Source organism: Sinocyclocheilus grahami, unplaced genomic scaffold (genome assembly GCF_001515645.1).
Source record: "Sinocyclocheilus grahami isolate Dianchi unplaced genomic scaffold, SAMN03320097.WGS_v1.1 scaffold169.1, whole genome shotgun sequence".
NCBI classification, from domain to species: domain Eukaryota; kingdom Metazoa; phylum Chordata; class Actinopteri; order Cypriniformes; family Cyprinidae; genus Sinocyclocheilus; species Sinocyclocheilus grahami.
Genome location: NW_015505348.1, coordinates 738,803 through 753,512, shown reverse-complemented (window position 1 = coordinate 753,512; position 14,710 = coordinate 738,803). Strand labels below are relative to the sequence as shown.

General features: G+C 35.8%; 1 protein-coding gene across 1 annotated transcript; it reads right to left on the bottom strand.

Moving 5' to 3' along the window:
- Positions 1-4,022: 4,022 nt before the first annotated feature.
- LOC107593360 (guanine nucleotide-binding protein subunit alpha-11-like) lies at positions 4,023-8,352 on the bottom strand. The gene is made up of 8 exons (XM_016283043.1): positions 8,291-8,352; positions 7,410-7,576; positions 6,644-6,828; positions 6,251-6,405; positions 5,932-6,060; positions 4,852-4,981; positions 4,602-4,755; positions 4,023-4,486 (listed from the first exon to the last, which is right to left on the bottom strand). The coding sequence occupies exons 2-8, from the start codon at positions 7,552-7,554 to the stop codon at positions 4,284-4,286; spliced, it is 1,101 nt and encodes a 366-aa protein (XP_016138529.1). The 5' UTR covers positions 7,555-7,576; positions 8,291-8,352; the 3' UTR covers positions 4,023-4,283.
- Between the last annotated feature and the right edge of the window lie 6,358 nt (positions 8,353-14,710).

Here is a 14,710-nt window from a genome sequence, read left to right as displayed (position 1 = left end):
CGCCCGATGTGAACGCCCCACCAGGGGTGTGCTAGTCAGCATTTTTTGGCATCATATCTCCCAAAAATGCCGTCTAGGTAGACAGCTTACTACGTTTTGAGAAACATCCGTCTGTCAGTGGAATGCGTGCTAAAGTGACTGTAAACCTAAAAGCTGTTTATAATCAACTAATATTGACAGTGAATGGAATTTACAGTACTTGCCAAGACTGGCCTAAGCAGATGAGTGTGGATTATTAGTTTTGAGTATCACGTTAACGAAAAACATCCAGTTTCAGGCAGAAAAGTACAAAACCTGTTTTAGAAGTTACAAGTGGTGTTAACTTTTAGCTGTGCAGGTATTTGACACTCCTCTCTCTTGGGCTCTGGAAGCTAGTCTTTTGTCTTCATAGGCAGAACCGGTTTATCAGGCCTTTCACTGTGTTGTGAGATACTGAGATTGCCTATAGTCCACATATTGCCATGGGAACCAGGTAAGTAAGTCAAAGTCCTGGAGAAAGACAGAATGGTTTTAAAACACGTTTTAGGAGAATCAACCAAACTGGAATATAATTATCAACACACCTCCCACATAAACCTATTCATAGTTTCCTGTCACGTGCCTCGAAGACCTGGAGGGAAGAACATCCAGAACTGCAGCACAAGCCTCTCAGTTTTCCTACTGTTTCCAAGTCACAAATATTTAGATCACCGCTCTCTCTTTTTTAATATATATAATGGTTTTCTCTGGGAAAACAGTTGTGCGTTACATTTATATTCTGGGTTCATTTGCTTGCCTGTACAAAATATGCATCATCAATAAGGTTTATGCTAAATTTGGTCTGTTAATATCACTTTTTAAAATATATTTTTGTATAAAATATATAGGTAGCTTATTATACATGAGATGAGTATAAAAATTGCAAGAGCAACTTATTCATACAATAATTCATAAAGGTGATATTTGCAGGTTCTGACAGTAACTAATAGGCCTACACTGAAGAAAAAAAAGAAGTTGCAGAAATTGCAAGGGCATTTCACAATAATTACAAATAAACTACAAGTAGCACTCTAAATTAAACGTGACATTTTGAAATAGGAAGACTGAAATAGTGTTTTCTTTTAAAAACATGCTCCAGCTGCTGTATAGGTACATAAAAATAATGAAAGAAATACATCAATAAAATTCATAACTCGTCAATGATGCTTCACTGAATTAGAAAATCCAAACAAACAAAAATGTGATGGGCAACTGATTCAAATGGAAGAGGTGACCTGGAAATATAGGCAACTTGATGAAAAATGACAGGTATTGCTTTCAGTTATGCAAGACAATAGAATAAAAGAAACTTTTGAGCAAATTTGGCTTCTTGGTGCCCTGCGGAGGTCAACATGTTAATACTTTCAGTTTCATCTCAATATAATATGCTGTAATATACCACAATAATAGTCCAGAGGTGAAATTACCAATGTTCATTTCACTTCCAGGATGAGGAGGATATGTTTTGGAGGGTATCACCATCTGTTGTGAAGGCCATTGTTGTGGAATTGCTGTTCGCTCCAAATGCAAATGCTAAATTGTTTCTTGGCAGGGCTCATACTCTGTTGAAAACGCAAAATACAATACAATAAAGATGTAGATCCAGGCATACAAGGATTATTTAGCTTTGATATTAAAATTATTCAAATATTTTGGATTTGTTGAACCGCTTTAAATGGCATCAAATTGAAGCATGTGCTTCGATTTACAAGATTATGTTGACTATGACTCTTTATTGCTTTTGTTCATGACCTATTTTCGGTGGAAAATGTATGTATCCTCTGTTTTTGCGTTATAGATTTAAATGGTCATGAGATGTTGTGGCTTTTTGGTTACAAGAAGACACTGGGTCCTTATTGCCCTAAAGAATAGATGATGTTCTGTTAATGTGTATGTGTTCCTGGAAATCCTTGCATTGTATTTCATTTAGCATTTTTGACTGGTCCAGTGTTAACTGGTGCTACAGTCTATAAAACAGCTATTTCAGATCTCAAATTTGATTGACTGAGCAAGAGTTTGTGCATTTATGGTGGGGATTTTCCAGTCGCTCTTTCTGCAGGTTACGCTGTTATGCCAGTAGATGGCAACAAGTGACTGCATTTAGGCTACATTTAATGAACCGGAATTCATTCACTCAACTGATTCAAAAACACTTATGCTGTATCTGAAAGTATATCCTATAAACTCATCCACTATTCCCTATATTACTCCACTAATGTAGAGCACTGAAAGTTAATGAAAACAAGTGAGTGAATTCGGACACTGAGTGCGCCAGAAATGTTGCAGACGCCATATTCTGGCAAGACTGCGGGAATTCATTCTGCCTTCACAGTGTATGGGTGTAAGCCTAACGGCTAGCCATTGAGTGTACATCGATTGTACAGTCTTTATTGGTCTTTATGTATGTCACAGTTTTGGACACCTGAGAGTGCGTGCACGCCACAGGAAGTTCTGTCCCAGGTTGAAAATCGCTAAAACAGTGTAAGTTAAATTAAGATAGTACATACAATTTTGGTAGTAACACATAGTGTTGCACATTTTATTGGCACAGAGATGAGTATATTTGTAAAACATTTACAACTGCTTTTTATCACTTCATTAGAAACACAATTAAATAATGTTGACTGTTGGACTACTGAACAGACATTTGGAAGTTTACTTTAAAGTACAAAGTATTGAAAATACAAAATGTGTAAATAAAGCACTATTAAAAATGCAAACTAAAATGCAATAGTGTTGCATTTTTTACAACACTATTGTAAGAGTGCCCCATCGGGTAATCAAAAGTTGTATCCACACTTGTCTTAATGGACACTAGAACACTTGGGCGAAATTCTAGAAATACATAATGTATATAGATTGGTGGTCAAGTGCAAAGACCACAGGTGTGGGGCATTTGGAAGTTTACTTTAAAGTACAAAGTATTGAAAATACAAAATGTGTAAATAAAGCACTATTAAAGCATTTTTTACAACACTATTGTAAGAGTGCCCCATCGGGTAATCAAAAGTTGTATCCACACTTGTCTTAATGCACACTAGAACACTTGGGCGAAATTCTAGAAATACATAATGTATATAGATTGGTGGTCAAGTGCAAAGACCACAGGTGTGGGAATTGGGACAGGCCCATGGAGTCTGAATATGCATACTTCTCTAAATAGGTGAAAAACAGCATGTGAAAAGGCTAGTATGTCCGAATTCATAGTATTCATGAAACAACAGGCATAAAGTGCCTGCATGACCTACTACCTCTGTAGAAGATTCTGAAGAGTGCATCCAGTGGACACTTTACTATCCCATGAGGCCACAGGAGAGGATTTGTGCGTAGTAGTGAAGCTAAGCAACTAAAGCTGGTAGGTCCCATGACCAAGACAACATGGCAAATCTAGTACATCCGAATTACATACATACATTCATACTATATAGAACATACTTTTTTAGGGGTTGTAAAAAAATTAAATGTTTACTACATGACTCAAGGTGTGTTATCATTACTATCAAACTTTTACACTATTTCCTTGTTGTTGGTGCTTGTTACAACAAAAAATGCATAGTAAAACCACAGCCGAGATGAATTCTGACACACTACTACACCGTGAACAATGGCTCAGTCATGAGTGGCCCAATGCTACTGTTTGTCACATCCTGTTTTGCTGTATGGAGACACCGTCTGACAAACAATGACACTTCACTTGATAGGTCTCAGGTCTCAGGATGCATCTGTAACAGTTCTCTTTTTGTGGTATACCTACCTTCCCTCTTGGTCTTAGTGAGAAATTCACAGTTACAAAGTTACCACTTAATTTTATGTTGAATTGTACCATATAGCTAAATAAGAATGGCTTTATATTTTTTAGGGAAGCTTAATTTAGTAGTTAATTTGAGATGTTAAAGTCACACCCAAATCTGAATTTCATTGCATTAAACAACAAATTGATGCGAGAGCTTTTCTCAGACCAAAACACCTTTCTGAGCCATGTTTTTAATTATAAAAACTGATGTCACTGTGATTTTTAATGGGTGTAAATTTGTAAATTTAAAATGTAAAATGTACATTTTTCACATATAAATATAGGTTAGTTATTATGAACATGAAAACTAACCCATAATTACATTTTGGATGGTCAGTTATAAATAATTTAGTTTGGCTGAAGAGTATGCAAACGTGTCTCCATAAAATATTAGTGTTTCTGAATGTACATGGATTGGCATTGGGATCAATACAGTCTCATGCCGAGTGCCATGTAGGTGCGTCTGGGCTCATTAGAACATTCCAAAGTCTTCTAAGGCCTGGATGAGGACGGTGTCTTTCACGTCAGTGAAGACTGTCTGGATGTTTTTGGTGTCTGTGGCGCAGGTGAAGTGACAGTAGATTTTTTTGGAGTTTTTTGTTTCATAGGAGACTGCTTTTTGTTTATATAAATTGTTGATGAACTTCAAGGCATCTTGAATGTCCCGACGTTTTCCTGAAGGTGGCGCCAAACCACAGAGGAAAAGAAAAGAAGAGTGAATCAGATATGTCAAGCAAGAGATCACACATTTAATTTTGCCTTACACTTAATTTAATGTGCACCAATCTACCGTTAAATTCAGGAAAGTATGTTTTTAGGTGAGAGAACTGAATCTTCTCGGCCAGGATGTCCTTTTTGTTTAGGAAGAGAATGACGGTGGAATTAACAAACCATGTTGAGTGGATGGTTGTATAGAACAGAGACAAACTCTCTTCCATACGGTTCTGGAGCCAAATAGAGCAAAAGTACACAGATGAACAGATTTATCATTATTACACAGGAAGGAGTGTAGACATATGAGGAGAGAGGCAGAAACGTACATCCTTGTTATTCTCCTCCAGAAGTTGGTCGTACTCGCTGAGGGATGCTAGAAATATGAGTGACATCACATTTTCAAAGCAATGAATCCACTTCCTTCTTTGTCCTCGCTGACCTCCAACATCTACAATCCTGAAAAGACAGACAGACCAGAAATCAAGTTCAGTCATCTCATCCGCTTTTCTATTTGATCTGCTGTGGTGGATTTGCATTCCAGATCTGTCCCTAAAATTGTTTCCTTCTTTGCTTTGGTCACATTTCTTCTAAATCAGATAGTGGCTCACCTTGATTTCCTTGAACATTTGGTCTTGTCTGCATAATTAACTCATTTGCCAGAGGTTCCTTGAAAGTTATGTAAACAACAAACCACATGCAATGCACAGCATGTCAACAGAGGTAAGACTTTCTTTGTATTTCAGGATATGATGCTTTCATTATTTAAAGGGATAATTCACCCAAAAAATAATTAACTAACCCTTATATTTTCCAAACCATTATTACTTTCTTTCTTCTGAGAAAGAAGAAAAGATATTCTGAAGAATGTCCATAATTTCCATTTAAAATAAAAGTCAATGGGGTCCAAAACACCATGTTATGTGGTAAGAACATTTATCAAAATAGGATAGGCAGCCACAGTGTCTATAGATAGAGATTTTTCACGTCAAAACTAAAGCATACTTTGGGCATTAAAGTTATTGAAATTGTAATTATTGTAAATTTATGTAAACAGCTGGAAAAGAAGGATGTGTTCATGAACTGTCATGAACACGGGTCAAATTCTGACATGGAAGAGAAGAAATTGTTGGATAAAGTTATTTTTGTTTTCTTTGCGTACCAAAAGTATTCTTGTAGCTTCATAAAATTACGGTTGATCCACTGATGTCACATGGACTTTTATATCAATGTCCTTACTACCTTTCTGGGCCATGAATGTGTCAGTTGCTGTCTATACAGGGTCAGAAAGCTCTCAGATTTCATCAAAAATATGGGTTTGGAACGACATGAGGGTGAGTAATTAATGACAGAATTTTCATTTTTGGGTCAACTATCCTTTTAAGGGGCTTGGTTGTTCTTTTCTGTACCTGAGCGTTATCTTCTCCAAAGTAAAGCAATGGTCTGTGATGCCAGTAGTGGGGAATCGGACTTGAAGAACATCTTGAGGTGAAGGGATGTAGCCTTGAGCTGCAATGCGGTCCAAGTTATCAATAAAGCTTTAAAAAAAAACACACACAGTATTTAAACACTTTGATTGAAAATCCATGTGCCATAGAATTCCTTGTGAAGCCTTATTTGCATAACATTTGTTGCATGAATTGTCAATGGCATTAGGAAAAACGAAGAGGAAATAGACAAAGATGCAGCTAGTCAGGAAAAGACAGAAACTGTGTTAAACACACTTACTATTTAGTTGAGTCTAGAAGTTGATACTCTCTGCGCCGACTGTAACAAATCCTTAAGCCATTGTCTGCCCATAGATGATGAATAACCTCTACATAACTTCTCTGCAGCTGTGTTATTTGATGTATATCCAGATCCTGGAACCACTGGGCATAAATCTATAGATATTAAAGACTTAATGAGACTGACAATACATTACAGTATGGGATCCAGTCTTTCCTAAATTGGTGCAAACATACAGATAAAAATTATGTTGATTTTTTTATTATGTATGCAAAAAATTATTACAATATATATTTGTCGATATACTTTATTTTGATCCATAATAAAACTATGATAATATGATTGTTGATATAAAATGATCCTCATTAAAAAAACACTCGGTTTCTTGATCACCTCGTTCTGTGGGTTGGAGTATGGGATCTTTAGCGTCTTCATGGCATCTGTCATTGCACACATAGATCGAAAGATATTCTGAAAAACCAGTTTAGTGTAGCTACGTCTCTCGTCTTCTGAGAATCCGATTCCATGAATGATTTTCATCTGCTTCATAAACGTTGTCTTTCCACTTTCTCCTGTGCCTAAATTAAAGCAAAATGATCATGCTTCAACATTAGAGACCTGCAGACAGGAAAACTGAAAAAAGCATACTAATAGTACTTTACTAAATTTTACACTGCTCTAAACTAGTCATTTGCCATTGTGCTCAGTGGAATGTGTTCTGTCATGCATAAGAACAATCTAAGTTTTAATTGTGTATTAATTGCCTTTGCCAAAAGCTCAGCACTGGGTGTGTTTGAATGTTTCTTTATGCTATGTTGAAACCAGAAAATATCTGTATGTACTGTATTACAAAAATGTTGCTCCTGCTTTAGTGAGGGAAGAGGAACTGAAGTCACACATTTACTAAAATTACCTCAGGACCAAAAAAAGTGAAGTTAGTTTTTATAACTACAAGTCTAATCAGCTCTTATAGGAACACCTGACAGGAAATTACCCTCAAGAGATGATGTAACAAACCCCTTGTGACCTTTACTGACACAACATTTAATGCTATGATTACATTTTCTTTCACTTTTGGAGACAAATTGTAAGTTGAAATATATCAGCATGTTTCCAATTTTAATACAATTCTGATAAAAGTCTGACAGAATCATCTCACCTAATAGAAGCACCTTGATTTCTCTCCGTTGTCTTTTCTTCTGCTCCGCAAGGATCCGTTTGATTTCATTATTTATGTTGATGGAGTTCCTCTCCTCTTCAGACAAGCAACAGATGAAACATGCACAGAAGTAGTAATGGCCCATTTCTCCAACAGAAATAGAGTAACTATGAAAACATAAGCTTTATTAATAGAAGCCGTGTGAATTCAAAGTTTTAACAGTCAAAGAGTGCGAGGTAAGATTTAAGTAGTTATACGTGTAATAGTTGACCATTGTTTTACTATAAAAATATTAAATGATTGACAATAACAACTATGCAAACTAATTTGTAATTGAACAACGTGACAAGATACACTACAGAGCTGTTTTCACCAGGCATATGATTAAGAAAGAATGTGTGAATAGGCCTATTTCTGAATGAATTTGATGAACATGTTATGTTTTACCTTCTTAAAATTGATTAACTTGTACCTGAACTTGAACTTTACTAGAACAAGAAGATTTTTTTGGTTCCCCCATGTTCAAGACACGGTCATGGCCATGTATTTATTATGCCTACTCGTTTAATTGATGTATGAAAGCCAAATGTTACACTCAAAATCAACATTCATGTTAACTGCATTCATTCTGTTGTGTGATATTGCCAAATTAAAATAAGCTTAAGGGTTTTTTTTCAACATAATGTGTGGTTTCTAACATCACCAATAATAGTGTGAACAATTGCACACAAAAAATGGTAGATTAATCAATCATTGACTGCAATGGAAATGTTAAAGCTCTTCTATGGACAACAAAGGCACTTTTACTGTACACTGTAATACATTTCACTGTATTACACAACCTCTAAAATGAAGGAAACATGACAAAGAGAAACCCTTACCTTTATTTGTAAAACCTATGGTGTGAAATGGGAAACAACATCCATCTTCCTCAAAATAAACAGTGGCTGTGCCACTGAATTTTCCCAAATAGAGTCACATTCGTTCACTACAGACAAACTACTTGCATTTCCTGAAAGTCTGCCTTTAAAGTGTAATATGCTGGGTATGCTGTAGAGCAGAAGAGAACCAATGGGAAATCAGAAGAATGAACAATGACATTATTCTGCAAAGCTTAGCAACTATTTAAAGTGACCAACACAAATTTTTTAGATTAAGAGTTGCTCTTTCCATAGTGTTGTGTTGTTTTATTAGGTTAGTTCATAGAGGAGAACATGGCTAGTTGTCACACAGGGAAATTGGCAGGACTGGTTGTCACATTTACAAGCAGTGAAGTATCACCCAATATATACATTTTGGGTTCTTTTGACCAAAACAATGGTTTACTGTGGGTTTTAATAATTGTACTGTAGGAAATGCCAGTAGCCTATAAAACCACAGTAAAAGGATATAATGTTAATTTCACTTCCAGGATGAGGAGGAAATGTTTTGGCATAGGTTGCTGTTTGTAAAGCATATTTGCACCATCTGTTGTGAAGATTGTTGTTTTGGAATTGGTGTTTGCTCCAAATGCAAGCATAAAGTTGTTTGTTTCTTGCATTACATGCAAAATGCGATGCAATAAAGATGGGGGTCCAAGAATGGTTTAGTTTTGATATTAAAATGATTTAATTGTTTTGGATTTATTGAACCGCTTTAAATGACAACTAATTGAAGCATGTGCTTTTATTTACAAGAACATTTACATTTTGTTAAATGACCTATTTTCAATGGAAAATGTATATATCATCTGTCTTTGTGTGATAGATTTAAATCGTCATGAGATATTGTGGATTTTTTGGTTACAAGTAGACACTGGGTCCCTACTGCCCTAAAGAATTGAAGATAGCTTGTTAAAGGAATAGGTTGCCTAAAAATGAAAAATTTGTCATCATTTAGTCACCCTCAAGCTGTCCCAAATATAGCAGCACACCAGAGAACTCACCTGAGAATACAAAATATAATTCTTACAACTAGCAGAGTAAAACTTCTGACACATATGATGTCCAAGGTGCTTAAAAAAATTGGGGTGGCTTACCTAGTGAGAGTCTCTGGTAAATTCTACTGGCCCGAAAGACTCTGGAGTCATGGACCGAGCCAAGCCACTTTGCCTCTAAATTTGTGATAAGGCAGTCAGCATCACCTGTAACAATAACATGTGACCTATTAAGGTCATTTAATGCACAGAAATAATTTATGTAGCTGACAGTAACCATAAATCATTTTTACCTGAACGTTGATACTGTAGAAAACTTTCCTGTTAACATAATCTCCCTCATGTGCCCCTGAAGGGCGTTTGATACGGATATGGGTGCAATCCACTGACATTAGGGAAAGCTGTAAAAAACGAGTTTCCTACTGTGACTGTGCTAAGGTAACACTTTTTTGTTGTAATCTGTAATTAGTGTTACCTGCAATCTTGTAGAACTCCTCCTTGATGTCGTGGAATCTTCTCTGGCCAGGGAAGGTGATGAATATGTGCGCAAGTGATTTCAGTGCTAGACTAACATTTCTTATCATGCGGCAAATAGTGCCTTTATTTAGGTTTTCAGCATCTCCAACAGAATAAATGAACATGCCACTTGCTAAGAATCGCAGCGCCACACAGACCATCTGTGGGACAGTGAGAGCGTGGCTCTGCACTGTTCTGTGTTGTATCTTTGGAATCTCCATAGTAACATAATTTAGCTTAATTTAGCCTGCTTGCATGCAACTGAGTCAGGGCTAAATTCAACCAGGATAACTGGAAAATCCCAGCTTAATCTCTTATCTTGCTTTTGTGCAATACCCCTCAGGTCTTTTTTCCACTAAGCAAAAAATAAATAAATAAATAAAATCACTTGATATGCTCTTCTCCAAGCAGAAATAAGTCTAAATAACAAGATTTGTGCAAATAAATTTTTTTATTCGATTTTTTTTTTCATGTCCACTACAATGGATGCCAGGACTGAAGCAAACTAAAAGTGCACTCATAATTTAACCATACTAAAACATATTTACAGAAGACCATGGAGTGGCTGTAAAACACATTAATTTCTAGTAGGATTGTCAGCGGAACTAACAGATAAATCACTAGGATTTATCTTAGCCTGGTTGTTAGCCTGCTCTGGAGCAGGCTAGCTGCAAAGAATAAATCTCCATAGTAACATAATTTAGCTTAATTTAGCCTGCTTGCATGCAACTGAGTCAGGGCTAAATTCAACCAGGATAACTGGAAAATCCCAGCTTAATCTCTTATCTTGCTTTTGTGCAATACCCCTCAGGTCTGATTTTTTTCCACTAAGCAAAAAATAAATAAATAAATAAAATCACTTGATATGCTCTTCTCCAAGCAGAAATAAGTCTAAATAACAAGATTTGTGCAAATACATTTTTTTATTCGATTTTTTTTTTCATGTCCACTACAATGGATGCCAGGACTGAAGCAAACTAAAAGTGCACTCATAATTTAACCATACTAATCAATAATCAGAATTGTTCAATTAATTTTTTTGTCAAATGTTATTTTAAACTTTAATTTTAAAATTATTAGTAACTTTTAAATAGTTACTACCTGTTATAAAACGATTCTCATTTGAAGTCTCTCCAGTTCCTCCATCCTCCATACCGACCCTTTTCAGACCGATGAGCTTTGTAAAAATCAACGCGTTTCAGAAAGGCGGGGCATAGAGGAGAAACAATAATGTACAGTATGTGGAAAATAATGTGTTTTTTTTTTACTTTAAAGCGCATAAACACATTTGATTACACCAAATACACAAAATAATGTTCTTTTTAGCAGCATCATATGACCCCTTTAATGGTACAGATACCTTTCAAAAAGGTACAGCTTTTGTACTATCAACATTTGTGAGATTAATGCTGCCTTCGCGTGCTATCGGAAATTTCCTATTTCCCATTTATGAAGTCGTGATTACGAGCTTGTAGTATTCAAGTGCTTTAAAGCAGCACTATGTAACTTCTGGCGCTCTAGCGGTTAATAAACAGAACTGCACACATCCCGCGGAAGAACATTCCAACCGGAGCTACTTCTCTAAGTTTGTGTCTATGGCGATTCACGCAGGTATGTGTTACTCCGCAGCGGTGACGACCCGACCAGCCTACAATAGTCCAAATATAAGTACTTATTATAAGTGTACCGTAGTGACTCGGAATAAGACAAAAACGCGGTTTGGAAGATGAATTCATGATGTACTCGCTCATTATTTACATTTTGCAAATTTTGAACACAGAAAAAGTTACGTAGTGCTGCTTTAAAGAGAATATTCAATTTAGTGTTTTACATTATTGAAACTTTACAAGATATATAAATATTAATAAGAATATAATCTTTAAATTTGGATGTGCCTTGTTGACTTCCTACCGCCACATACATTGTTAGCTTTCGGATGCAGCTGTCATCATTGTCATGACAATTTTTTTGTAGACCAACCCAGAAATTAGGATCTCTCTAAAAAAAAAACAAAAAAACAATATGATTTTTCCATTGGCTTTTGGATTATTACAGAAAATGTGCGACCAGCAGGTTTATGATTCTTACACATTTTTGTTCAGATTTTCAAAAAAAATAAAAACGCGGTTTGGAAGATGAATTCATGATGTACTCGCTCATTATTTACATTTTGCAAATTTTGAACACAGAAAAAGTTACGTAGTGCTGCTTTAAAGAGAATATTCAATTTAGTGTTTTACATTATTGAAACTTTACAAGATATATAAATATTAATAAGAATATAATCTTTAAATTTGGATGTGCCTTGTTGACTTCCTACCGCCACATACATTGTTAGCTTTCGGATGCAGCTGTCATCATTGTCATGACAATTTTTTTGTAGACCAACCCAGAAATTAGGATCTCTCTAAAAAAAAACAAAAAAACAATATGATTTTTCCATTGGCTTTTGGATTATTACAGAAAATGTGCGACCAGCAGGTTTATGATTCTTACACATTTTTGTTCAGATTTTCAAAAAAAATAAAAAAACTTTCCCAGAGAAATATTCACTTAAGTACAAAAGCCTGGACATTTTTAATATAAAATAGTATTTAAAGGCTTCATAAAACAGTAGTGTCTTTAAGTGCAGATGGATTGGCTTTGAGATCAATATAGTCTGATGGTGAGTGAAACTGAATACAAGTTGGGGCTCAGAGCATTTTATACTCGTTTAGGCCCTCGATGATGATAAAGTCTTTCATATCATTGAAGAGTTTACGGGTTTCTGTAGTGTCTGTGGAACAAATGAAGTGACAGTATATGCTTTTGGAGTGCTTTTCCTCATAGGAAACCATTTTTTGTGTATATAAATTTCTGACGAACAGCATGGCATCATGAACGTCCCCACGCTTGCCTGAAGGTAGAGCCAAACCACAAAGAAAAGGGATGGAAGAGCAAATCATGAGGTCAAACTAGAGATCACACATATAATTCGGCCTTTAACTTGAATGTGCAGCAGACTACCTTCAAATCCAGGAAAGTATGTTTTTAGGTGAGATAACTGAATCTTCTCGGCCAGGATGTCCATTTTGTTCAGATAGATAATGATGGAGGAATTAGCAAACCATGTTGAGTGGATGGTTGTATAGAACAGAGACAAACTCTCTTCCATACGGTTCTGGAGCCAAATAGAGAAAAAGTACAAAGATGAACAGATTCATCATCATTACACAGGAAGGACTGTAGACATATGAGGACAAACCGATATAAGAGCTAGTACTGTAGTATTGTATGCTAGTATGTTATTCAGAATTTAGAGCATGGCTGTGTTTGGAAGAGAATACTAGTGGACAGCTTGCTGAATACCATTTAAAAAAAATAGTAGGACTGCTACCATATATTACATATATGCAATCTCAGATGTAAAATAGTTACAAATGGTTATGGTGAAAAAATGTCTTAATTTTTGACAGTCTGATCAAGTTGAGAAAGATGCCAGCTGAGCACACAGCATTGTGGGAGATGTAGTAGGTAATCTGAGTATTTTATAGTAAAAGTTTACCCTGATGACCTTATTTGCCAATATGTGAAGTGTACAACACGGTGTACTGAAATAGGTACTATATCTCACAGTCAAAACAGTGCAAAAAAATTATTATCATGTGTTTGGACCCCCAAATATTTTGCAGGAACATTTTGGAATGGCATGTAATAAAAAAACAACAACAAACAGATTATTTGCTTTTCATTAGTCTCTTCCTTGCAGCCACAAAAGAAGGTTGGAGAAAAGCAGAAACTTGCTATTCTCCAACAAAACTCGGTCGTACTCGCTGAGAGAAGCTACAAATATGACTGATGTCACATTATCAAAGCAATGGATCCACTTCCTTCTCTCTGATCTCGGACCCCCGACATCTACAATCCTGAAAAGACAGACAGACCAGAAATCAAGTTCAGTCATCTGCATACTATTAAGTGACAAAGTAATAATACAGATCTGATTTTCTTTTTTATCGTCCAAGTTTACGTTATTTTAAGCAGTGCCAATGAATTAGGCCTACTAAGTTCTCACTAGAAATTACATCCAAAGTGGGAAAAGTTGGTTAAAATGTACATGTAGGGCAAGGTAAGATACACCTTGGGGCATAACTATCCCCCATCTTTATATTTGAAGAGTTCAGATGCAAATGCCTTAAAATAGAGGTGTTTAAAAGGTTCTTCACAGCGATTCCATAGAGGAATCAATTTTGGTTCCACAAAGAACCATCTCTTTCTTATCTTTTTATAAGCTGAAGAACCTTCTTTCGCCACAAATAAACTTTTGTGAAACAGAAAGGTTCCTCAGATGTTAAAGGTTCTTTATGGAACCATTTAGACAAAAAAAGGTTCTTCTATGGTATCGTGAAGCACCTTTATTTTTAAGAGTGTAAAATGAGCATTTTTCTCAGGCTTCTATGATTATATCCAGTTATTTCACTTTAATGGCAATGAAAATAACCTTTTCATTGCTATAAAAGTGAATTTACTGAACCTACACACATGCAGGAGCCTGAGAAAACTGCTCATTTTAGAAGAAAATTTCAGACGGCACTTAAAGTTTTTTGCATCTGAACTCTATTATTTTTTCTTATGGTCTGCAGCTCCTTCTCCTTCCATTAGAGCTCATCAAATTGTTGAGATGTTTGTTGAAAAGATTTGTTGGAAGTCTGGGAAGCCATCCTTGTTATTCTCCTCCAGAACTTGGTTGTTCTTGCTGAGAGAAGCTACTGAGTGATGTTATGTCCTCAAAGCAATGGATCCACTTCCTTCTCTGTCTCATCCACTTTTCTATTTGATCTGCTGTAGCAAATTCACATCAAGCCAGAATTTGTCCCTAAAATGTTTCCTC

Bases quoted from the DNA above. Each gene is read 5' to 3' on its own strand.
- LOC107593360 (XM_016283043.1), bottom strand. From the start codon at position 7,554: ATGGGCCATTACTACTTCTGTGCATGTTTCATCTGTTGCTTGTCTGAA. The intron at 6,829-7,409 runs GTGAGATGATTC...GCTTTAATTTAG, and splicing joins AATCAAGGTGCTTCTATTAG to GCACAGGAGAAAGTGGAAAG. The intron at 4,982-5,931 runs GTACAGAAAAGA...CTGTCTTTTCAG, and splicing joins TTGGAGAAGATAACGCTCAG to GATTGTAGATGTTGGAGGTC.